Source organism: Nomascus leucogenys, chromosome 9 (genome assembly GCF_006542625.1).
Source record: "Nomascus leucogenys isolate Asia chromosome 9, Asia_NLE_v1, whole genome shotgun sequence".
In the NCBI taxonomy this organism is placed as follows: Eukaryota; Metazoa; Chordata; class Mammalia; order Primates; family Hylobatidae; genus Nomascus; species Nomascus leucogenys.
Window position 1 is genome coordinate 75,766,433 of NC_044389.1, and position 27,291 is coordinate 75,793,723.

General features: G+C 35.5%; 1 protein-coding gene across 2 annotated transcripts in view; it reads left to right on the forward strand.

Moving 5' to 3' along the window:
- The window catches only part of GRID2 (glutamate ionotropic receptor delta type subunit 2), a 1,459,902-nt gene that overhangs the window by 880,080 nt on the left and 552,531 nt on the right, over positions 1-27,291 (forward strand). For both annotated transcript variants that reach the window (XM_003257534.3, XM_030819132.1), the window contains one exon: positions 22,914-22,967. In XM_003257534.3, the coding sequence (XP_003257582.1) occupies positions 22,914-22,967 (54 nt within the window). The remainder of the gene's footprint in view (positions 1-22,913; positions 22,968-27,291) is intronic.

Sequence of the window (27,291 nt, forward strand, 5' to 3'; positions counted from 1 at the left end):
GTGGCCTGGAATTAAAAGTAAAGAAAAGGAAAAGGACCACACATTTTTCTCATACCATCATGTGCCAGGCACTGAATAGAGCAGGAGATATAAACTATGTCAGTAAATCCATGTAACCACTCGGGGAAGTTGGCTTGATTCCCAGATTACAAATAAGGAAACAATAGTTTGAGAGATGCTGAGAACTTGTTCAATTTCACCAGGTAACAAACAAGGGAGGTAAAATTTAAAATCAAAACTGATTTTTAAGTGTCCACTGTACCTTCCACCATATCAATTCTTATATAAAAATCAGCAGCGAGTCTTAGAGGAATACAATAAGTGCCTAAATGAATGATGCACATTATTTGCTGCGGGGCAATTAGAAAAGGAGCAGTAACTGTGGATGAGGAAGTGAAGTCTTCCCAGTAAAAGTTCAACACAGATCTTCATTGAAAGAAAATGGTTTGTGGCTTGGATAAAGGAAAGAAGTAAATGTATTCCAAAAGGGAAAAACTGTTAAACAAATGTCTAGTCAGGAACAAGAAAGGCAGGTTCTAGTAGAGTGGCGAAATCAGCTCAGCACATTTAGTTGCCAAATAAATGATGTAGAATGGCTTTGCTTGGCTCTGGCTATGCATGAAGGCACACATTTTAACAATGAGAGTGGCGAACAGTGCCACTTAGCTTTACTTAAGTGGTGTATTTACTGCCTGTGTCTGTGTACATTCAGTCAAGGTTTTGAAATGCCTGCTTCTTTTGGCTCTAATTTTGTATATGCATTATCTTTTTTTTATTATTGTTATACTTTAAGTTTTAGGGTACATGTGCACAACGTGCAGATTTGTTACATATGTATACGTGTGCCACGTTGGTGTGCTGCACCCATTAACTCATCATTAACTCGTCATTTATCATTAGGTATATCTCCTAATGCTATCCCTCCCCCCTCCCCTCACCCCACAACAGTCCCCGGTGTGTGATGTTCCCCTTCCTGTGTCCATGTGTTCTCATTGTTCAATTCCCACCTATGAGTAAGAACATGCGGTGTTTGGTTTTTTGTCCTTGCGATATTTTGCTGAGAATGATGGTTTCCAGTTTCATCCATATGCATTATCTTTCTTCATTCAAGTGACCATTCTGCTCCTCTCCTCTGCAACCAACAGGATTAGTTCACTTTAGCCATATTATTTCTCAAAAAAAAAAAAACCTCACAGGTGATCTTTCATATATTTCTCAAGTCCCTGGAGCTGAACAAGTTCTTAAGAATATCAAGTCTCTGGCCGGGTGCAGTGGCTCACTCCTGTAATCCCAGCACTTTGGGAGGCCAAGGCGGGCAGATCACGAGGTCAGGAGTTCCAGACCAGCCTGGCCAACACAGTGAAACCCCATCTCTACTAAAAATACAAAAATTAGCTGGGCGTGGTGGCGTGCGCCTGTAATCCCAGCTACTCGGGAGGCTGAGGCAGGAGAATCGCTTGAACCCTAGAGGCAGAGGTTGTGGTCAGCCAAGATTGCACCTCTGCACTCCAACCTGGGCAACAGAGTGAGACTCTGTCTAAAAGAAAAACAAAAAACAAAAAAACAATATCCACTCTCCTAGGTACTTATTTGTAGTTACTATAATGTGCCTGAAAGACACAAGTTCTACCATGAGTAATTCAGTATTCATTCAACTTGAATAACTACAGGGTTAGGACAGTCATTCTGAAAATGGTTAGAATTATTAGCTAGTGTTAAGAAAATATTTTTAGATAATTATGGTAAATAAAGTATGTCTGAAGAAAAGATGTATTTGATTGACTTATCCTTTAACTTCAGTGAATTTTTATATCTGTGTATTTATTTTGAATCAAAATCCCCAGGTACAGGTAGGAGAATTTAAGACAAAATTTCAATAGCACCCCTGCTTTCCTGTCTTGTTACAGTCCTCTATGTGGTAAGAAATGTTTTTGTCATTTGGTTTCTGTGAATTTCAAAGTGATGTCCTATGATAAAATAGTGGTTCCCCTAAGATCTTTTATTTACCCTGGGAATGTCATTGATCCAAAAGAAGATAATAAAATCAGCAAGAAAATAATAAACATTCTCTATGGGATATCACAGTTTTAATTGACTACAGACACTCAAATCAATTTTTCAATCGACATACACATGACAAGGTCAGTAACATGGGAAGCTGATGTTGCTTTCCTTTATAAGAGATATATTTAAGATTTGAAATATAAACATGAAGTATGGTACTTTGTATATCTCTTTATGTATCTCTTAAAAATGGACTTTAAAACTGTAGATATTAATGACATTTCAATGTAATTTTTAAACAAATTTTAACAAAAATTACTTAGAAAATATTTTGCTTAGTTTTCTTACAGGTTTTTTAAAAAATAGTATATTTGATGATAATGTGATTAAAGAATACACACCAATTTTTTTATATTATACTTTAAGTTCTAGGGTATATGTGCACTACGTGCAGGTTTGTTACATATGTATACATGTGCCATGTTGGTTTGCTGCACCCATAAACTCGTCATTTACATTAGGCATTCATTCTAATGTTATCCCTCCCCCTGCCCCCCACCTCATGACAGGCCCCAGTGTGTGATGTTTCTCGCTCTGTGTCCAAGTGTTCTCATTGTTGAATTCTCACCTATGAGTGAGAACATGTGGTGTTTGGTTTTCTGTTTTTGTGATAGTTTGCTCAGAATGATGGTTTCCAGCTTTATCCATGTCCCTGCAAAGGACATGAACTCATCCTTTCTTTTATGGTTGCATAGTATTCCATGGTGTATATGTGCCACATTTTCTTAATCCAGTCTATCAGTGATGGACATTTGGGTTGGTTCCAAGTTTTTGCTATTGTGAATAGTGCCACAATAAACATACGCATGCATGTGTCTTTATAGTAGCATGATTTATAATCCTTTGGGTATATACCCAGTAATGGGATTGCTGGGTCAAATGGTATTTCTAGTTCTAGATCCTTGAGGAATTGCCACACTGTCTTCCACAATGGTTGAACTAGTTTACACTCCCACCAATAGTGTAAAAGCATTCCTATTTCTCCACGTCCTCTCCAACATCTGTTGTTTCCTGACTTTTTAATGATCGCCATTCTAACTGCACACCAATTTTTTAATAATATTTATTTTTATCAAAATTTCCTATGTACTCAGAAAAAAAGTGCTATACATATAAAACTGATAAGGTAATGTAGGAATTACTTCTCCACATCTCCCCACATGCTCTTCCCACTCTAGGGAAGCAACCTTCAATTTTTGTTTTGTTTTGTTTTAGCTACTTTTGGTATTTTTCAAATATTTTAAATAAAATTTTCACACTTTTTTCTTGATTTCCTAGATATTGATATCTATTGATATACTAAGATGCAAGATGAGAATTTAGGTTGCATATGTCATCTCTCACATGAAGTTACCCTTACCCCACTTCTAATATAGTTTTAATACATTTATAACTAAATTCATATTCAGCATTATCATTTATATGACTGTCTTTGTTTGGGTTGCTATAATAAAAATACCATAGACTGGGTAATTTATAAACAACATAAGTTTATTGCTTACAGTTATGGAGGCTAAGAAGTCCAAGGTCAAGGCACCAACAGATTGGGTGTCTGGTGAGGGTTCCATCTCTGCTTTAAAGATAGCACCTTCTCACTGTGTCCTCACATGGTGCAAGGGCAAAAGGTGATAATCAGCTTCCTCATACCTCTTTTATAAGGGACTAATCCCTTTCACAAGGGCTCTGCTCTCATGACCTCCTTACCTCCTAAAAGGCCCACCTTTTCATGTGGTCACTTCAATGAGTAGGTTTTCATGTAAGAATTTTGAGGGAACACATTCAAACCACAGTATTCTACTACTGGCCCTCTAGGATTTATGTCCTTCTCACATGTAAAATATATTTATGCCAGACCAATAGCTCCAAAGTCTTTTTTTTTTTCTTTTTTGAGATGGAGTCTCACTCTTTTGCCCAGGCTGGAGTGCAGTGGTGCAATCTCGGCTCACAGCAACCTCTACAGGGTTCAAGCATTCTCCTGCCTCAGCCTCCCAAGTGCTGGGATTATAGGCATGTGCCACCATACCCAGCTAATTTTTGTATTTTTAGTAGAGACAGGGTTTCGCCATGTTGGCCAGGCTGGTCTCAATTCCTGACCTTGTCAAGTGATTTGCCTGCCTTGGCCTCCCAAAGTGCTAGCATTATAAGCATGAACCACTGCACCTAGAGCCCAAAGTCTTAACTTGTTCCAGCATTAACTGAAAAGTCTGAAGTGTAGAATCTCATCTAAATATCATCTAAATCAGATATGGGTGTGACTCAAGATGGGAATTATCCTGAGGCAAATTTGCCTCTAGCTGTGAGCCTGTGAAATAAAACAACTTATGTGCTTCCAACATACAATGATTGGACAGACATAGAAAACACATTTCCATTCCAAAAAGAAGAAATAAAAAGGAAAAAAAGTGGTAACTTGTCCCAAGTCCAAAATGTAATGTTGCAAACAACATTAAATCTTAAGGCTGGAGAATAATTCTTGAGTAGATATCCTGCCTTTCAGGCACACTGGGTCAAGCATCGGGCCCCCAAGATTCCAGGAAGCCCTGCCCACATGGGTTTGCAGAATGCAACCAGTATTGCAGCTCTCACAGGGTTTGCGGAATGCAACCAGTATTGCAGCTGTCACAGGTTAGACTTGCATGCTGAAGGCTGTACTATTCTGGAATCTCAAGGGTGACCTCACCCTCAGAGCTTCACCAGACATTGCCCTAATGGGATCTCTCTGTGGTGGCCCCACTCCTGTGGCAGTTCACTGCCTAGGTCCTCAGACTCTCTGGAGCTTCCTTTGAAATCTAGAGTCAGCCATGCCTCCATAGCTCATAAATTCTGTGCATCTACACCTGTGGAGATGGCACTGTGCAGATGCCATCATTGTTTACCATCTGTACCTTGCAGAGAGGCAGCCCAAGATGTACCTGGGCCTACATGAGCAACAGCAAGAGAGGGCAAGGAGTGCTGTTCTGGAATGGGGAGAGCAGAGACAAAATTTTTCTGTTCCCAAGGTCCTGGATTTCTAAGCTTATGATGAGAGTGGCAGGCCCAAAGCTTATGATGGGAGTGGCCGGCCCGATGATCTCTGAAATGCATTTGTGGAGTTCATCTGTCCATTGGCTTGAGGAATAAAAGCCCCTGGCTTCCACCAATCCATAGTAATCTTATAAAATACAAACAGTGGAATGGTCACATCCTTGGTGTCCTCTGTTTTTCATTTACAACATTGCCAGGCTGAGAATTTTCCAATTTTTTTTCTGCTTCCATTTTGATTATAATTTTTTCTTTAATTTGTTTCTCTCTTCTTGCATTTTACTGTAAGCAATTGAGAGAAGCCATGCTACATCCTCAATACTTCCACCAAATATCCTATTTCAGTGCTTGTAAGTTTCACCTTCCACAAAACCCTGGGACACGATTCAGTCAAGTTCCTTGTCACTTAATAACAAGAATCACCTTTCCTCAAATTTCCAGTGACATGTTTCTCATTTCTATCTGAGACCTCATCAGAATGACCTTTTTCATACACATTTCAGTCAATATTCTGATCACAACCATTTAGGTAATCTCTAAAAAGATTGAGGCCTTCTCTACAGTTCTCTTCTTCAGAGCCCTCAGAAGAACCCCCTTTTATGGTAAATTCATAGCTTTTTCTAGCATGTACCCTCAGATTCTCCCAGGTTCTGCCCATTACCCAGTTCCAAATCTGCTTCCACATTTTAAGTTGTTTGTTATAGCAGCACCCCAGTTTTGGGTACCAAATTCTGTCTTAGTCAGTTTGGGCTGCTAAAACAAGATACTTTAGAATGGGTAATTTATAAACAATGTAAATTTATTGCTCACAATTATGGAGACTGAGAAGTTCAAGATCAAGGTGCCAACAGATTCCGTGTCTGATGAGGACTCCCTTTCTACTTCAAATTGGTGCCTTCTTACTGCATCCTCACATGGTAGAAGGGCAAAATTTGATAACCAGATCCCTCACATTTGTTTATAAGTGCACTAATCCTATTCATGAGTGTTCTGCTCACATGACCTAATCACTTCCCAAAGGGCCCATCTTCTAATACCAGTACCTTCATGACTAGGTTTCAACCTAGGAATTTTGGAGGGATACAAACATTCAGATCATAGCAATAGCCATCGAAACATTTTTTTCTAGTTCCAGGAAGGATCTGACTGGTAATTCAATGTGTACTTTCACTCAATCATATTAATTTTTTGTTCAGCACCATACTGAAGTATCCACATATCCATTGATTCCAAATTGCTTTACCACCTGTACCTTGCAGAGGGAATATGGAACTAAGGAATATACAGATAGTTTTGTGTGGTACTAAACAACAACAACAACACCACACCACACACACACACACACACACACACACACAAAATCTCATCTTTAAAAAAAAACAAACTTCAGAGTAAGATCTTTTTGTTTCTGCTCCAAATGTGTGTATAAAAAGCCTGCAATAGATCAAAGTCCTTACCTCCTTATGTAGTGGTAACTTTTTCCTTTTGAACTCTGAGAATGACACCAGTATTGGTGGTTTTAATTTCTGTTGCCCTCTTTGGATGAGCATATTTACAACTACTGAAGTTCAAACTTGTCACATTGACTTTGCATCCATTTCTTATATTATATTTTCAATTGGCATAGTTTAGAATGCCTAATGGTTTCATTCTTTATATTTATGTCATAGTTTGTTACCTAAATTAAAATAAAATGTTTCAAGAAAGGGAACTAACACTTTTGTTTTTATTAAAATAAAAAGAAACAACAAACTGTAATGTCTTTGTATAGACTTCTTGTTTATAACCTTGATATTTCTGGAATTTAATATAGATTTCCATATTTTATTAAACTACATCTCAAAAGCCACTATTGATTTCTACAAATTGACATAGCTATTGACTTAATAAAGAGGACTTAATTCAGCTCTGAAGGAAAATCTTATCCTTTATCCAAGATTTACTGTCTTTTCAACTTCATTCAGAAATTTGGCAGACTGGATAACCCTTGACATTTTGGTGAACCACCTGACAATTTCAATTATAGTTTGAATTTCAAACAGAAAATATTTGAGGTGTTTCAGATTCCAAATCATATCCAACTCTCAACCCTAAAAATGTCCTTTTCTTGGCTCTCAATAACATTTTTTCCATTTGAAATGTTTCCTTTTTAAGTTTCTTAAAGTCATATTCAAAGCTAAAGATAAGGATTTTTGAACAGTGTAAACTTTTATTAGGACAGAGAGAAAATACACAATTTAGCAATATGACCTAAGCTATTTCCTAGCTTTAGAGCTGGATCATCCTTTAACTAATTATTTTTCTTTTGTGTTACTGTTTTAATTATAACTCGTATTGGATATTTTGGGTCTTTGACTAATTCTTTTCATTAGATTTGCAGAGACCTTTATTCATAAAGCAAGTTTAAGTAAAAGAAAGTTAAGGTATAATTTTCAATATAATATAAATATGATTTAGAATTTTTGAAAATTATTTGTGATTTCTATGGCTTACAGTAGATAATCTACAAAATAATTTGAAGAATATTTAGAAATTAATCTTAATTTATCTCAGAAATTTTATTAGCTCTGAGAATGATCTGGCATAATTGCAAGTATTGAAAATTTCAGATAAAGTTGATTATGCAGTTTTAATAGTATACATGCAAAATAAAATTTAATAAAATTAGAAGGATAAAGAAGCACGTATTTTATTTTTAATGGAGATTTTTATTCAGTTTTAGCAGAGAAAATAGCAGAATAGATAGTCTTTGCAATAATGTACTGGTAGTATGTATGATGAAAAACCATACCTGGAAAGAATGTAACCATGTTAAAGGATCAGTTGGTAAGAAATGCTGCTTTCCTGCTTCTTACTACTCTGTATATCAGAATCTGAACTGCCATAGCAAGCTGTCTTCCTCTTTGCTCACATATCTAACTTCTAAAATGTTGAGAGAGATTCTTTATGGCCCTTATAAATAAAAACATTAATTTGTTGAACATAATTGAACCCACAAAATGATTTTTAAATTATATGTAATTTTTAATTTGTAACACTTATACAAATATAATTTTAACAAATTTACTCTAAATATATTTTATATGAATTATAAATTGTGCACAGAGCCATTATTACATATCTTTATTTCTTTATCACTAAGCATTGTTTTAAAAAAGTCTTACTTTTGGAATAATACTAAAAATAGCAATAAACATTTATTTTTCTTTTTGTCACATCCAGATTTGTCTAATTCTCTCCCATGTGTCCCAAATTGCTTTTATCCAAGTCCAATCTGCCCTGCCATATCAATTCTTATTGTCAAGTAATATGTAACTCTCTTTATAACAGTATCAATCTCTGCTTTTAATTTACTTAAAATTCATTTTAAGCATATTTCATTTATCAAAAACATTTCAAGAAAATTTTATCTCTGCACTGTGTTCTGGAAAATGCCAACCATAAACTGCTTGCTCATTATACCCATAATATCTTCTATCTATTTCTATATGATCATTCATTGTTCTTTTTACACCTTCACAATATCTCTTTATAACAACAATATTCTGCCCTTTATATTCTACATTTGAAGACTTGATAGTGATTGGATAATGTTCCATTTTATTTTCACTGGGGCTAATGTCTTATAGTCCCCTTACAGACATAACCATGATTCTAGAAGATAGGAACAGTAATTTACCTAGAGAGGAACTGAATCCATAACCTTACTAACACTTTGCTTTTTTAACAAAATGAGGCAACCAGCAACTGAAATCATTCCATTTAAAATAATTTCACACCTCATCTAAAGAACTTGAAAAATGAAGCCTTACAATAGGCCAATATTCTATTTTTAGGAAAATAAATAGCCTTCTCTAACAAATACATTTTTCTCTTAAATCCTTACATTAGAAACTTGAATGATAAACACTTCAGTGAACAGTTTACAACTTATAGTGTAAGATACAAGATTTTATTCCTAAAAGCAAGGGATGGGTAGGTCTTAAGAAAGGAGATTTCAGGCCAGGCACTGTGGCTCTTGCCTGTAATCCCAGCACTTTGGAAGGCCGAGGTGGGTGGATTACCTAAGGTCAGGAGTTCAAGACCAGCCTGGCCAACATGCTGAAAGGCAAAACCCATCGCTACTAAAAATACAAAAAAATAGCCAGCATGGTGGGAGGTGCCTGTAATCCCAGCTACTTGGGAGGCTGAGGCAGGAGAATTGCTTAAACCTGGGAGGCAGAGGTTGCAGTGAGCCAGGATTGTGCCATTGCACTCCAGCCTGGGCAACAAGAGCAAAATTCCATCTCAAAAAAAAAAAAAAAAGATTTCTGTTGATTTTAAAATTATCCTGAGCTAACCACACTGTCATACTGCAAATCAGGGTGAAATGTGTCCATAAGAACAAGCCTACCAAACTAAGATATTGCCTGCCTTATTTCATGAGATGATAATTATTTCTTCTGTAGTGGGGTGCATATATTTTTAAAATGTGTTACACCAATGGGTCTACAAAAGAAACAAAAAGCAAAACAACAACAAAAAGATCACATCATTTCAACAATTGTGGTGAACAAAACCACAGAATATTTACTTCAAGTATGTCCTTGTCCTTAATTAGCACAAGAATTAGTGCTACCAGAATACTCTTAAAGACTCTCTTCTAATAATTCTATCATCAAGTCATCTTGGAAGGAAGGCTTTTAAAGCCAGTCAGCCAGCCTGCTTTATGACTGTTTCTGTAGAGGAATACAAGTGGCTTTCAGAATTACAGTTGTCAGCCCATCTCCTTGGGTCTGAAGGAGACCAAGGGATCATTGTCAAATATATCATTTGATATGGTTTGGCTGTGTCCTCACCCAAATCTCATCTTGAATTGTAGTTCCCATAATCCCCACGTGTCCTGGGAGAGACCCAGTGGGAGGTAATTGAATCATGGGGTCAATTACCCCCATGCTGCTGTTCTCATGATAGTGAGTGAGTTCTCACGAGATCTGATGGTTTTATAGGGGCTTTTCCCCCTTTTGCTCTGCACTTCTTCCTGCCACCATGTGAAGAAGGACGTGTTTGCTTCCCCTTCTGCCATGATTGTAAGTTTCCTGAGGCCTCCCCAGCCATGCTGAACTGTGATTCGATTAAACCTATTTCCTTTATAAATTACCCAGTCTCAGGTATGTCCTTAGAGCAGCACGAGTATGGACTAATATATCCTTATTTGCTCTTTTCCTTTTGTATTCTGACAGGAGTAAACTGTGAAATTGTGCTAAATAGAGATGTATGCTAACTGTGAAACACTGATAATTATTTCAGTAAACTATGATACATATAGGAGATTCAAAACGGGTATATGCTTCTTTAATATAGACGAAGAAAGTCTTGGCATACATCTCCAGGATACCCCCCGAATTATAGGCCACAATTGTACCTCACAGCATTTATGGCCTCAACTCTAGTGACAGAAACACACCTTAGTCCCATTCTGTAGTTCCTAATAAAGATTGATTCTCAAAATAAAAACTGACTAAAGGGCAGAAATAGATACAGTAATCTTCAAGATTTTGTTCTCTTTATCTGCCTGGAGTTAGTTGAAGCAAGGTCTGACAAGTCATTTATTTAACAGTTTAGTGGAACTCAGTCCTACTCTTGAACCTGGAATGGAATGTAAGAAATAAAGAGCAGTAGAATCCAATGATGTATTTCAGGATATAATTGGTTGTCTATACTCAAGGCTGATCTTATGACTTGAGATGAAAAAAGAAAAACAAAACATGGTAGTGGAAAAAAGTTTATGTTTACAAACCCTGAAAACTTAATTCTTGTAAATAACATCACCCCAAATAGAAAATATGTGTCCTCAAACTAATTTGTGCAAAGCTATAATTTGTGTAGCAATGATTGAGGTATAAATGTAACACTTTAGTGTGTTTTAAGGAGTTTTTTTAGATAAGCTATTTTCTCTTTACAATAGGCTTGAAAATATAGTATTTTTTTCTAAAACAAGGCTTTTATCTTTCCTTCTATGGAAAGATGCATGTCTTTAGTTATTTCTGCTGGACTATTATGTGTGGACTGGAAGGTATTGGCATACTTTTCATAATCCTAATAAGTATCGGGTGTAGCCAATCTGAAAGCTCATTTAGAACAGGGACAAACTCTGTCTTGCTTGTTGAAACAACTCCAGTACCTAGCAATGTGTCTGGTACATTTTTCAGGCGCTCAACAAGGCAGAATGGCTTTGTTTATTAAATAATATAGACTCAAATCCATTCAGTCTCTGCCCAGGACTCTTCATAAAACAGTGGATCTCAAAATCGTTTGCTGAACCTACAATATTGCATCAACTGAGAACTTGTTAGAAATTAAAATTTTCAGACCCCGTGCCAGACCTTCTAAATCAGAAACTACTGGGGTAGGCCCAGCAATCTGTGTTTAAAAAGCCCTCCAGGTGATTATAATGTATGCTAAAATTGAGCACCATTGATGTAAAGAATCCTCAAATACATTGTGCACAGCTTTTTAGAATTATGAGAGTGGCTTAAGGGTATATTGCAAGAAGACAATTCCTATGGACAGATTGTGAATAATTTTAATTTCTCAAGAATTTTGTTCTAATTTTTTTGTGTATAGGATAGTTGGAATGTATGTTCTACTTCTTACGAGTATCTTCATTTTAACTATAGGACTACTCCCCTCACGTAACAAATTGTGTAATTTGTATAGGAAGGCTGACTCAGTTTGAGTTACTGGTACGGATACTGAGACAAGGACTTGAATGCAGATGGCTTATTAAGGAGGTGTTCCCAGGAAGCACAAGTGAGGAAGTGGTGAACATGAGAGAGGATAAGGAGAAAAGCCAGTCAAGCATGTGTTAACAAGAAAGGGTTACAACTGTGGGCAAATAGGTCTCAATCCTGTGGAGAACCATCTGAGAAAGCGTGTGTGGAATATATCTCAGAATCACCCAGTGGAGAGTGGTAAGACTGAAACATTTATGTACTTACTTCTAGCCCCACTGTTTGAGAGCTGATCTCCAGTGATTCTAACATATGCCATATTCCAGGTTATATTTGTGTAAGGCCAAATAAGCTGGACAAAGTGGTCAGGCAAAGAAGATGAGACACAGCCCTTGAGGTGGGACATGTCAATACACTGGAAGGTTGAATTGTCACTGCCTTGAGAATGGAAGAAGAGCAGAACTGACGATATACAGAAAAAGAATAAGGGTCAGAATTAACTAGGGGTTAGAAGCCATGAATTTGCAATAACACCAAAGCACCCAGTTGTGTGTTCCATTTCTAGGAAAGGTAGAACAGTGAATTCTAAGACATACAAATGGCATTCAGAGTAATTCTAATTGTTTCATAGGAAGTATGCAATCATAAACACTGGCAGATAAGCATACACGTAAAATTTGTAAGAAAGGTTATGATCACTAAAATATAGCAGATGACTTTGAATGCTCTTGCTTTATGTGATCATAAATGGGTTCCTTTGTCAAATTATATAATTCTGCTCTGCAAGTGACAGTTTGTTTGAGCAGTTGGCATCTGGTACCTCAGTTTCAACTGACATTTTGTGACTAAACACAGTTCGAACACTGTAAGGTAATTTTTCAATGGTAAGAAAAGGTAGTTTATACTTCATCCTGGTGAAATAACATAGGCGGGGAAGTCAATTGCTTGGAATTCTGGAAAGTTTCCATGCTGTCAAGCCCAACACTATTTGAAAACATTTTTTACAGTAGGCCACAAAGCTGCCTTTTTATGGAAGAAAGTATGAAAGAAATTTTAGAAACCCCAGAAAGCTCCAAGGTCCTGTTCTGATTCAGTAAAAATTTCAAAGACTATACCTCCTGAGCTTACTTTGAGAATGACAAACACAAGTAGCTTAGGAAGATGGACATGGAAATTCACCTTCTGCATTTCCCTGCATTTTCTTTTGGATACTTTGCGTAGAAAAAACAATAAAACCTTTTGATTTTTGTTTTCCTGTGAAGTCTTTTAATTTTAGTAGAATCATCAACATTTTATGCCACTCTTTTAAAATTCTAGAAAGCAAAATCCCCATGTAATACTGGAAAAGTCCAAGGGTAACAGAAATATTGAACTAGGAATATTTTGTAATGAGAAATAATTAGCCTCCATAGTAGTTTCATCAATGATGAGCTACTTATAACAGTATACTACCAAGCTACACAAAGACTTTCATTAGTGTAAGAACAGTAGTAGACTAATTAACTGTCTAACTACAGAAACTAGATGCTTAATTGCCATGTTGCTTTATTGGCACAGTATCTAAGAATCGTCCAATTTCTCCTCTAGAAGCTTGTTTTCCTTCTCTGATGGCAATGGGAAGTTTTGTTGTGATGAAAGAACAGTAACAGATAACTGCCGCTCTGGTTAAATGTCAGGTGCAAATACTTCTCTGGTTAAACATCAGGAATATACATGTGTGTGTGAGTGTATGTGTGTGTGTACATGAAATGTTTAATCAGTTAACCAGTGTAGCAAATTGTTCACATTCTGAAAAGAATATGGAAAGTAAGTCTTACTAAAGGAAAAGCACATTTTCTTATACCACTTTCAGGCAAATAGTCATGGAATCACCTTTATTTTTCAAAGTCTTCTATGGTTTAGTCTTTTTCTATCAGTTATACAATGGATGCACATAACACAGTGGAGTATAAATAAACAAAAGTCTAGTGTATCCCACAAAATGTTCTGAAACATTCAGTTTAACTGTAATTATTCTAATTTTGAAAACTGCATAACAGGTTCTGCAACTTAGAAGCAGAGGGCTATGAGAAAATTTTGTAGAACATGTCTTTACTAATTATTAACTCTCGCATCCACTCCTATTTCACTTTATGATTTGGGTGAGTTACTTTAACTTTTTGTTCCTCAGTTTCTTCATATTTAAAATGCACATAGTTGTGGTGCTTGCATGATAAGGATGTTGTGATAAGTAAATGAGTTATTATCTACATATGTGTGTGTGTCTGTATAAAAACATATAGTGTCATACATAGTAAGCACTCAACAAATATTAGCTTATACTATTATTGACATACTGTAAATAGCATTCAATAAGCATTTACTGGACAGAATAAATGTTGTCAAACATGACCATTTATGAGTACTGTCAAAAGTATTACAGTAACTTGAATGATTTTTGAACACATGTAATGTTCCAGATGCTTTAGATACATTTGGCCATTTAGTCCTCACTATGCCTCCATGAAGAAAATGTCATTCAGCTCATCAGGAACCTGAGACTCAGAGTATGTAACATACCTTGTTACAGTTAAGGAGTCCCAGATTTGAATTCAAGCTCATTTACTCAACTTTCATTTTATTTTTCTGGTATCAGATCGTCTCCAAGTCCTGAGGTATTTGGCTTTGCAGATTTTGAATTTAATATTTCTATACTTAATTAATATGTAAATAGTTAAGATCTTCTCACTTGAGAAAATGTAAATTGATTCATTTTCTGATTTAATTTTTTAATTAAAATTTTTTCTAATGACTTCCTTTTTATATCAGCTTATCAAATAGTTTAGTCCTAGGTGAGGTATGGATATCCACAGATGTATAAGGACGAGTTAGGGCTATATGGTTCTCTTATTTCCACAAGCAACATTTAGGAAAAAAAATCTGACCTGTTCCTTGCAATCCATTTTATTGAAACCCTACTATGTGTCACTCACTGTAAAGGGATAGACCAGTGACCAAAATGAAGTCCTTACTACCATGAAGGTTATTCTACAGCACAGAAAGAGATGGTAAATAAGTGGCTGTGTGTGTGTGTTTATTTGTCTCAGGTGGGATAAATGCTCTAAAGAATAGGACAAAAGTAACAGAGACTCATGGGGGAGCAAGAATGGATGATCATAGAAGTCATGCCTGATGAAGACACATGCAGAGACCTAAATGAAATGAAGGAGGCGGCTATGTGTGTGTCTCTAATGGAAGAGCAATCCAGGAGGCAACATAAAGACAAAGGCTGAACTATACTAGAGGACCAGCAGGAAAGCCATTACAGCTGAACCAGAGGGACTAAGGGGTTATATAAAATATGTACAACATGGCCCTCACAGCCACTTACATAGCTAACTACGATTTCATTAAGGCTGGGATAGAGGTCGGCTCAGAGTGTCAGGCAAGCATAAGGGTTGGGATAATACTGCTTGGGGTTAGGGAGGTAGGGTGGGAAGGGTCTGACATTTTGTTCACAATTTGAGTTATGAGAAACACTTTGTCAAAGAGAGAAACTGAGAAGAGATCAAAAGGAACAAAGCAAAGCATGAAAGTCCACAGCTGTGAAGAGCTCATGTATTGCATTTAGATGTGATCAATAGACTTGAAGAACTTTACTTTTTCTTTATTGGCTTCAAGATAGCAAGAAAGGCTTAGTTCATAAATCCTAGCAATTAAGTGCCAATTTACCCCCAAATCATTTTATGTGTTGATCAAAATCTAACTAAGAACTCATTCATTTGTTTGCCTGTCATACTTAAGAATTAATTTACTCTGCCAAGGGTCATTTAGCTATTAAAAAATAATAGCTACAAGAAAATAAATATTTTAGTGTAATTTCCTGATGGTGCCAAAAGTTAACATATTAGCATATGGTAAAATAGGCAAGGGATGAGGGGTCCTTCAACAAACACTGCTTTTCCTAATGTTTTGGCATAATGCACCTTAAATCACCACAGCAAACATCCCAAAAAATCCCAATGCCAGCAGAAACTCACAAAGAATTAAAGACAGTAACACAGTGGTTTCTGACACTGGCAATAATTTTTAAATCTTTATTCTCATGAGGTAAAGTACTGAAATCATGAATTTACTTTTAATCACTGTTCAATCTTTGTTCAATAATATAGAACACAGGAAGGTTGGTCTATGCCACATGATGAATGCAGTCTATTTCCTGCATTACACATTAAGAAGCAGAGCAGGTAGCACAGTGTTGGCTAAGTCTCAGCGGTGGCATATTTTCATCTCCCACGGGGTGTGGGAAGACCCCACTGCACAGCAGCAACAATAAATCTAGCATATCCGTTTATGAAATAACTTTGGCAGTAATGGCAAGAGGATTTGGATGAAAGTGTATTTGTGGTCTTCCAGCTGGAAGATCAGAGCAGAGATTCTAAAGCAAAAAAGCAGAGTGGAATGGCAGATAGTGGCTGCTTGGATAAGAACAGAAGACAGTTGAGGATCCATGCTGAGCTCAAGGGGAAATGCAAACAAGACAGTCCTTTCAGAATATCCCCATGCTGCCCAGTGTTGGCGTGAGGGATTACTAATGCCATCTGCTGGATATTCTTGGGATTTAAAAATGGTATCTAAACAAATAATACTCCAGTCTCCCTATGTCTTGGCTTCAGTTCTTTAATGAGAAAAACAGCAACAATAATCAGCTGAAGAAAACAAGTGAAGAAAACAAAACTCAGGTCACGTACATGTTTACGGTACCTTGAGAAGGCTGGAGTTTTGTATGGCCACTGTGTTTCAGACATAGTATTTATAATAATTGCGTTTTTTTGGTTGGTGTGTGTTTGTTTAGTTTTAGCAGAACTCTATAGTAGTGCACTCTGGCCATATGCAACACTCAGGCAACTAGATATAGTTTGAACTGTAAATCCACAAAGCCCTTGCTAAAAATATATTATACACTATAAACTTTATATACTACATACTCCCTTTTGTTGGAGAGAACATTGTGGTTTTATTTTGTCTATTTTGTTTTTAAATAAGGATAAAAATAATTAAAAGGAAAGAAGAACAAATATCACCCTTTGGTCAAAAACATTACATATACATTTGTGTCATATAAAATATAGTAAGTCATCTTTTATTTTTGTTTTGTGGAAATATTTTCCTCTGTCATGCTCTCTGTAGGATTATTGTGGGATTGCAATTTAAAATGACAAAATTCCTCCTGGTATTTCAGTAAAATTTTAGAACCTTTAGAAATGTGTGGCTAAATTAACATTGACTATAGTCTACATGTTCCAAACCGTACTAATCCCATGAGACTTGCAGTGGAAAAAAATGGTTTCTGTGGTCAAATCCATCTGAAATATTCTATAATCCAAACATCTTCTCCTAGAGATCAATAAGGCACATGAACTGAAATGTGAGGAGCTGATATTTACTGATAGTTTACCATATACCATTATCCCATTTAATGTTCATTCTGATTCTATTATGTGGGCACTATCATTACTCTTGCTGACAAAAAAGGAAACAGGTTTATAATTTGTTCGAAGTCACACTCAGAAAATAAAGGTACTAAATCTGACTTCAGAGATTGCACTCACAAGTACAAAGCTGTATGTTCCATAATATCAATCAGTGAAATAGTATATATGAATATGATTTTTATGTTAATTATATTTCTATATTAATGTTAACCTGTTTAAAGCTTTGGGGAATAATGTGGTAATAGCATCTGTTTAACTTTGCTTAGCCTAATATTTCTAAATCTACTTAGCTACAGAAAACTCATTACTTTTAGTGGAACTAGTGTCCTACAGAATATAGTTCCAAAAATGCTGATATAAGTAAGCTATAATATTGCTATAGATGAGAAGCCAGGAAGGGAGTAGCTCTTTAGTGTTTCTCTGGCCACTTGTTCCAGCATATCTGCTGGTGTCCTCTGCCTATGCATGCCCCTTGCTGGTCTCCACCTGATGATTTGGAAGGGCTAGAAATAGGGAAGCAAACACCTGATATCTTTGCTTTTGCAGGTGCACAGAGCACTGGAACTCTCTGCATAAATGTGTAATATTTAGTACATCCTGCAAAAGGAACAAGCTTAATTTAGTTAAGCCACAAGGTTGAGTGATAAACAGCATGTTGCTGTTATTGTTTAGTCAATTAAATCGTCCCCTGCACTTGTAGGAACTGTTCCACATTTATTACCAGTGAGAAACAAGCTCGGGCAGGGTTGTTGATTTCCTTGCATTGGATTGTGTTATATTTAGCACATCTAAAGATCTGAGAATGAATGATGGAAGACACAGTGATAAATTGTCGAGCTTTTCCAAAGATTCAGAAGTTCTAAAGTTCCTGCCAGTGACAGATGGTCTGTCCTTACTCATTGCTTGTCTTCCTGACAGGACTTGATATTTTTTTTCCTTTTTTGCTCAATTCCCTTACAGTAAGCTCAGCTTCTTGGGAGGTGGGATAGTTTCATTTGTTATAATTACATTACTATATTTCAAAGTGGCATCAACTCTATATGAACATGTCATGCTCTTTTTAGATTATTAATGTGCACATGTATAATGACAAAAGAGAATTATAGGATAAGAGGAAGAGAGGAAATACATTACCAAGGGAAAGCCATACCTCAATCTTTCCTGTTATTTTGATAACCAAGCATACTATTAAATAGAGTCCTCACTGGATAATGGTTTTTCTAAATCAATATTATTTTAATACCTTCAATATTTTATAATAATCGAAAACTTTTAGAAATTTTTGTTTAAACAGCACAACTAGTGTTTATGAGCTTGTAAAATATTCCTAAGAATTCACACAATGAGCCCAAACAACTATAACAATGATGTGCTTAGATATTAAATAGGTTCCAAATGAAAAAAGGAAAATTGCAATCAAATTTCTTAATTCCTTTCATTGATTTCAAATATGTTCACTGCTAAAATAGGAGATTAGAAGATATGATATTTAGATAAGGAATGTGGGAAAAGAAAACAATTTCCTGTGGCAGTAAATATAAAGGCTTTAAAAATTCTAGCTTGTCTTCAAATAACTTCTAAAATCCAGAAGTAATTTAGCCCTCAAGTTAGTAACGCCACTAGTGTGATACAGCGTTATATAGCTGCAAGTGTTACCAAGTGGAAAGAGATCAACATTATTTAAAACTATAAAAACAATCAGGTGAATTGATTTGGGATTTACAGTAGTCGTCTTCTGTTATCTACACAAAGAGCTCAGAAATTCTTTTTATGTAAATTTTTTTTGTAAGTGCTCACTCCATATTAGCTCAATTTGATAATACGTGAGAAGCACAAACAACATTATCACTTCTTTTTCTCCTTTATTTCCTTTAATTCTACTTCTACTGTGAGTTTTAACCTCTTTGAAGTGATATTCATATAAGTACATATATGTTTCACTGGATATATATATATATATATCATACTACTATACATTCTTTTGTGTGTGTGTGTATGTGTGTGTATAATACACTACTCATTTAAGTGAGAGAACTCAAAGCTTACTGGATTTCCAAGGTCTAGGCTATTGAACTCCATTTTATCTTTTTATTCCCCTTACTAAATGCTCCTACCATTACTGATATCAGTTACCTTTTTATTCAGTGGCTTTTTAACATTGCTTTATTTTGGTAACATTTGATTGCAAAATCTCAGCGAACTGATGCCAGCCCACTGGTTATGTATGAAGATGTTAACCTAGACCTAGGGAAATTATAACCCTTGTTTAGTGAACATTTTCTCAGGTAATAAATGGAAGAATTAACTTTCTGTGTAGAACATTACAAAAAAGTTTCAAGCTTCTTTAACACACGGTGTCACAATAATACCTGGATTTTAGTTGTGTATATCGCATATACATGGATATATAATTAAAAAGACAAGACATATCTGTCTTTTTATTCTTAAGGACCATTCTAGTATAATTCGTTTTTCTTCTCCAGACAAAAATGTGTTTGTAAAAAAGGTTCTAAATATTCAATATTTTTGAAAAGGCCAAGAAATATTGCATAATTTTGAAATCACGCCTTTATAAAATCACAGAATTAAAAGTTACTCTAGTGAGTATGTTTATTAAATTTTATTAAGATTAGAAAAAGTGCATAGCTGAAGTTAATAAAAATGCTTTGCATTACAGATAAGATGGGCTAAATTAGTCTAACAAGTAGACCCAAAATGTAATATTCCACTACTAAAGGTTTATTTCATGTCAGCTCAGTACCACAGCAAAGAGTAGGAACGGGGAGTCTGCTCCATGCACTGGAGCTACTGTGGCTTCCAAGGTCCTCTAGGCGTGACATCACAATCCTACTAAGCTGGAATGGACAGAGAGCAGACACAAGCACATGCAAGGTTTTATGAGTCAGGTTTGACAGTGGCATACATCACTCTGCTCACATTCTATTGGCTTAGAACTCAGTCACATGGCCTTGTAATTGTACCCTGCAGTGGAGGATGGGAAATGTAGTCTAGCTGAGTGTCCCAGCAGAAGGAGAGAATGGATTTTGATGATCATCTAGCAGTTACTACCACATGAACCCTTGACTTTGCTTAAAAATTGAGGTGACTTTAAATGATTATGCTATTAATACAGTCTAGTTTTTCTGATAAACTTTGTATCCACTCATTTGTTTGTAGGGCAGGGTATTTTTAAAATTTATTTAGTAACCTAAATTGGAGACTAAGTTTGAGGACTAATGATTTTAGAATAGTTGGTCCAATAGAGCTGGTAGGAGACCCGTTAACTTGAGGACCCAAAAGAGATTCAAATAGACTCCTTCTTGAAAATACACATTAAGACATACAGGACTCATACTGAAGGTTCACAGATACTTAGTACCTGCCTATGGTGAAGAGCACTCAATTTAGAACATGAAGATAGATGATTGATTTATTTATCTCTAGTAATGTGCTAATGTTTGCTTGTAACAAATTTATACTGCTAAAATATCTTGTATGTTAATACTTATGAATAAAACCAAAGACCAGAAGGAGAGAATATCTCCTTGCTGACCCTAAGCAACAGAGGATAGTACAGTGAGTAGAATCATGGCTTTAGACAGCACATTTGTCTTTTTCTTCACTGAAATACAAGATTTGTGGCTCAATATTATTTCTTGCTTTTGCCTAACATATTTTAAGATGAAGAGCCATGGGTAAATCTTATGGTCTAGATAAGTTACTGATAAGTTATCATCATAACCCTTACCTTCTACTTAGTCCATAAATGCTGTTGCACAAAACAACTTCTCATTTAGTAATTTCTACAGGCGATGCAGAGTGCTCATAGTTTAAATGTTGCTTTATCTGATTACATAGCGAAGATTATTATTTAGCTTAAAATGAGGATAACTTAAGCTAAATAGAATCACTGTACTACTATTGCTTCGGAAGTATTTTAAATCCATGCTGCCTATCTATTGGTATTCACTTCTTTTTCTCTGAATTCTATTTACATATTTTAGTAGTGGTTTACCCCCTTGTACAACATATTTCTCTTTATTTTACCCAGCAACCCACTTTCCTTATATCTTAGTTTCTAGTTTGAAGTCTTTTAAATCTAATGGAGTCTCACGTATTTTCTATTACTTTTTATTGTTAATAAATTATTCATTATTTGTCTCTTAGATGTTTAAAGTAAAACAATCAGAAAATTTGAAATAAGGATTACCATTACTGGTATAAAGTGGGTTTTTTTTTTTTTAGCTAAAACTGAAAACTGCCATAGGTTATAATTTAAATATTAAGTTTCACCTATAAGTGGAGTATACATATATTTCAAAAATGATAATAATAATAAAGCTTAAAAGTAGATAACATATCCTCAATTCTCTGATCATGTACTATCTCTACACCTCAGTAAAGTCACAGGGAACAACGTGATGTATAATGGAATAGTATGAAACTTGTACCAAATGTTAAAAAACAAAGATTCTGCAACTAATTACGTACGTTGAAAAAACATTGAGTCACATACCAAATGTATTTCCAATTTTATTTTTTGTGATGCAATGCACCTCTTGGCAGGTGTTTCTCGGTAGAACAAAGAATAGCCAACAAGATGCAATTCACCTTTTATAACAACTCCTTGATAGCTATTTGAAAGCATCTTTATTTGAAACCCAATCATGAGTATTATTGCTAAAAACAACAGAATGACCTCTTACAAAATAGTCTCACTTATTATATGCCCATGCAATGCATAAATCAGAAGAAGAACATGTCTTAGAATATGTATGATGAGATTTAGTAGAGTAGAAACTGCCCCTACTACACACACACACACACACACACGCACGCATGCACACGCACGCACACATCTGAGGCTTCTTTGGCCTAAGCCAAGAATCATTTAGAATAAATGTATCTGAAGTTAGTCAAACAAGAGTGCTACCCATATATTATTGTTCTTCCTTTTAAATATATTTTATTTATTTTCATCTTATTAGCAATCTAAAAGCTACTAAAATTTCCTACCCATGCTTTAATGCTAATGTGTTGCCTATCACTTTTGGTATTTAACTTTCAGATAATTTTAGAATAGATCACCTTAGAATACACATTACAAACATTTTCAGGAGAATATAGAGCAATTTACTTAGTCAAAACAGTAGAAAGCATAAGATAAGAATGGTAGAAAGCAGAATAAGAAATAAGAACAGTAGAAAGCAGAAGATAAGAATATTAAGTTAGAGCCAGATTGTAGAAGCTATGTACTTTGATATTTATTAGGTAGATGATAAAAAGCCATCAAAGTTTATTTCGAGTAGGGAATGTGATTTGAAATTTTAACTCCACTCTCCACTCTCAGTTAAATCACAAAACAGTATTTATTTATGTATTTTTTTCTGTTGAAACCCATGGTTTTCTAGGTTTTGATGAATTATATTTTCCAATATAATTAGCAAGTCTACAATGTATCTATGTGTCAAATACAAATGCATCTACCTTGTTTTGCTAATGATTTTTCCATCTTAAATTGAGTAACAAAGACCTTTCTAACATACGATTCATTTTTTGTCATTTGCAAAGTATATTCATTTAGTTTGGTTTGTTTTGCATGATTAATTTTGACTGATAGCTGATTTGTTTTCTATTCTAGGTTGTGGACACTAATTTGGTTGCTTTTGACTGTCACTGGATCATTATAAATGAGGTAAAGCCAACTAAACCTTATTCTTAACTCTGTGTCCTTTTTTCACATACATAATTGTAGCATTTCCAATGGCCTTGAATTTTTAAGAGGAAACAAAACTTGAAGTAAACATTCAACTTACCGAGTGAATGCTGTTTAACAAAAATAGAAGGAAGAGTTTTTAAAAATGATAAAGGGTTTTATATTAATAAAATAAATGGAGAAAGTCTTTCTCACTGAGTCTCTTTTAGCTCTTTCTGTTGGCTCATACTGCCTGCTCAAGGAGATCATCTTTATAAAATGTACAGTCCTACTTTGAAAGCAAAGTAAACTCCTCCCAGTGGAGTGCTTGTGTTCCATTTATATCTTAATGTTGTTTCTAGAACTGTTATGTCCACCCTCCTTACATGAGTATTAAAAAGTTCAGCATATGAATATGAATAAACAGAGAACAGATTTTTCCCTTTTCATAAGGAAGTACAACTGTTTTCAAATCTTTAGACCTGTCAAATTCTTGTGAAAGTCTTTTGATTTTTGCAAAGATAATACTTAAGATTAAAAATCTATTACAACCTAAAAGCCCTGTGAAATAAGTTGTTCCATTAGCACCTGCAGTCAGAAATGGAAGGAACAATGAGCAGATCAGTCATGGACAAGTAATGTGATCACATAGATTTTTCCTCAACAAGATGTAGTACTTGGTCATACCTATTATTTATGAATAATAATAATGTAATATTTATTTATTCATTATACTAAATACAGAATTCTAGAATAGTAAGATTTGTTTTAGGGACAAAATAGTATTTTTGGACAAGAATCCTGGTTTTATAGTCAGCAAGATAGGTTTGATCCTGGCTATAAAACTTGGTAGCTGTCTTAACATGGATATCAGCTTCCTGTGCCTCAGTTTATTCATTTGGACAAGTATAATAACGATTACTTTGCATGTTCATAATAAAAGTTAAATGAGGTATTATCAGGTGCTCTTAACACAGTGCTTGACAAATGACACTCAAGAATGGTACTGCAATAATGATCATATCACGTTAAAATTCAGAGATCATTCGCTTATATATTATTTCATGGAATACTAAACCATATTCCCTGAAGTACTGAGGGAACGAGGTCCATAGAGAATAAATTATTTTCCTCTTTTTACACAGAAAAGTGAAAATAATTCCCAGTTTCAAGTTGTTTCTCCTACACTACACCTCATTGATGGAATGATCCTTTTTATTTCAGAGTAAAGACACTGAAAACACCTTACAAGTCTGTTTTTGGTCTGCCAAACTTTAGGTTTCTATGAATTTTAGCTGTATTTCTCATGTCAGAATAAGATAGGTTCTTCTGAGATTTCCTCAGGCAATACGTATGTGGAGGTCTGCTTTTCAATAAAGTTCTGATACCTTCTAAGTTTCTAGTATGTCTTAATTTTTCATGTGGAATGGCTAAACGTTGGGATAGAGGGAAAGACAAAGGAAAAGGAACTTAACAAACCTTCATAACTTTTCAAATTAAATATTTTCATTTCAATTTTTCTCCAAGGAAACTAAGTTTCAAAGAAATTAAACAATTCAGCAAATATTACACAACAATTAGTGATGATAATGGGATTTAAAACTTAATCTTTTTCAGTGTAAAACTTCGGTTGGTTTTGTCTTGTTTGTTTTTGTTTTGTTTTTAGCTTTTAAGTTCAGGGGTACATGAGCAAGTTTGTGTGTAGGTAAACTCGTGTCGTGGGGGTTTATTGTACAGATTATTTTGTCACCTAGGCATTAAGCCTAGTGCTCATTAGTTATTTTTCCTGTTCCTTTTCTTCTTCTTACTCTCTTCCCTTCAGTAGACCCCCAAGTGTGTTGTTCCCCTCTTTGTGTCTACATGTTTTCATCATTTAGCTCCCACTTATAAGTGAGAACGTGAGGTATTTGGTTTTCTGTTTCTGCATTAGTTTGCTGAGGAAAATGGCTTCCAGCTCCATTCATATTTCTGCAAAGGACATATCATTCTTTTTTTGTGATTGCACAGTATTCCACAATGTATATGTACCACATTTCCTTTATCCAGTCTACTGTTGATGGGTATTTATGTTGATTCCATGTCATTCCTACTGTGAATAGTGATGCAATGGACATAGGCATGCGTGTGTCTTTATGATAGAACAATTTATATTCATTTGGGTATATACCCAGTAATGGGATTGCTGGGTGAAATGGTAGTTCTGCTTTTAGGTCTCTGAGGAAATCACCAAACTGTTTTCCACAATGGTTGAACTAATTTACACTCCCACCACCAACAATATATAAACATTCCTTTTTCTTCACAACCATGCCAGAATCTGTTATTTTTCGACTTTTTAATAATAGCCATTATGACTGGTGTGAGATGATATCTCATAGTAGTTTTGATTTGGATTTCTCTAATGATCAGCAATGTTGAGCTTTCTTTCATATGATTATTAATCACATGATGTATTATTTTTATTTTATTTATTTATTTATTTATTTTTTATTATACTTTAGGTTTTAGGGTACATGTGCACAATGTGCAGGTTTGTTACATATGTATCCATGTGCCATGTTGTTTTCCTGTACCCATTAACTCGTCATTTAGCATTAGGTATATCTCCTAATGCTGTCCCTCCCCCCCTCCCCCCACCCCACAACAGTCCCTGGAATGTGATGTTCCCCTTCCTGTGTCCATGAGTTCTCATTGTTCAATTCCCACCTATGAGTGAGAACATGCAGTGTTTGGTTTTTTGTCCTTGTGATAGTTTGCTGAGAATGATGGTTTCCAGTTTCATCCATGTCCCTACAAAGAACACGAACTCATCATTTTTTATGGCTGCATAGTATTCCATGGTGTATATGTGCCACATTTTCTTAATCCAGTCTATCGTTGTTGGACATTTGGGTTGGTTCCAACTCTTTGCTATTGTGAATAGTGCCGCAATAAACATACGTGTGCATGTGTCTTTATAGCAGCATGATTTATAGTCCTTTGGGTATATACCCAGTAATGGGATGGCTGGGTCAAATGGTATTTCTAGTTCTAGATCCCTGAGGAATCACCACATTGACTTCCACAATGGTTGAACTAGTTTACAGTCCCACCAACAGTGTAAAAGTGTTCCTATTTCTCCACATCCTCTCCAGCACCTGTTGTTTCCTGTTTTTTTAGTGATGGCCATTCTAACTGGTGTGAGATGGTATCTCACTGTGGTTTTGATTTGCATTTCTCTGATGGCCAGTGATGATGAGCATTTCTTCATGTGTTTTTTGGCTGCGTAAATGTCTTCTTTTGAGAAGTGTCTGTTCATGTCCTTTGCCCACCTTTTGATGGGGTTGTTTGTTTTTTCTTGTAAATTTGTTTGAGTTCATTGTAGATTCTGGATATTAGCCCTTTGTCAGATGAGTAGGTTGCAAAAATTTTCTCCCATTCTGTAGGTTGCCTGTTCACTCTGATGGTAGTTTCTTTTGCTGTGCAGAAACTCTTTAGTTTAATGAGATCCCATTTGTCAATTTTGGCTTTTGTTGCCATTGCTTTTGGTGTTTTAGACATGAAGTCCTTGCCCATGCCTATGTCCTGAATGGTATTGCCTAGGTTTTCTTGTAGGATTTTAATGGTTTTAGGTCTAACATTTAAGTCTTTAATCTATCTTGAATTAATTTTTGTATAAGGTGTAAGGAAGGGATCCAGTTTCAGCTTTCTCCATATGGCTAGCCAGTTTTCCCAGCACCATTTATTAAATAGGGAATCCTTTCCCCATTTCTTGTTTTTGTCAGGTTTGTCAAAGATCAGATAGTTGTAGATATGCGGCATCATTTCTGAGGGCTCTGTTCTGTTCCATTGATCTATATCTCTGTTTTGGTACCAGTACCATGCTGTTTTGGTTACTGTAGCCTTGTAGTATAGTTTGAAGTCAGGTAGCGTGATGCCTCCAGCTTTGTTCTTTTGGCTTAGGATTGACTTGGTGATGCGGGCTCTTTTTTGGTTCCATATGAACTTTAAAGTAGTTTTTTCCAATTCTGTGAAGAAAGTCATTGGTAGCTTGATGGGGATGGCATTGAATCTATAAATTACTTTGGGCAGTATGGCCATTTTCACGATATTGATTCTTCCAACCCATGAGCATGGAATGTTCTTCCATTTGTTTGTATCCTCTTTTATTTCATTGAGCAGTGGTTTGTAGTTCTCCTTGAAGAGGTCCTTCACATCCCTTGTAAGTTGGATTCCTAGGTATTTTATTCTCTTTGAAGCAATTGTGAATGGGAGTTCACTCATGATTTGGCTCTCTGTTTTTCTGTGATTGGTGTACAAGAATGCTTGTGATTTTTGTACATTG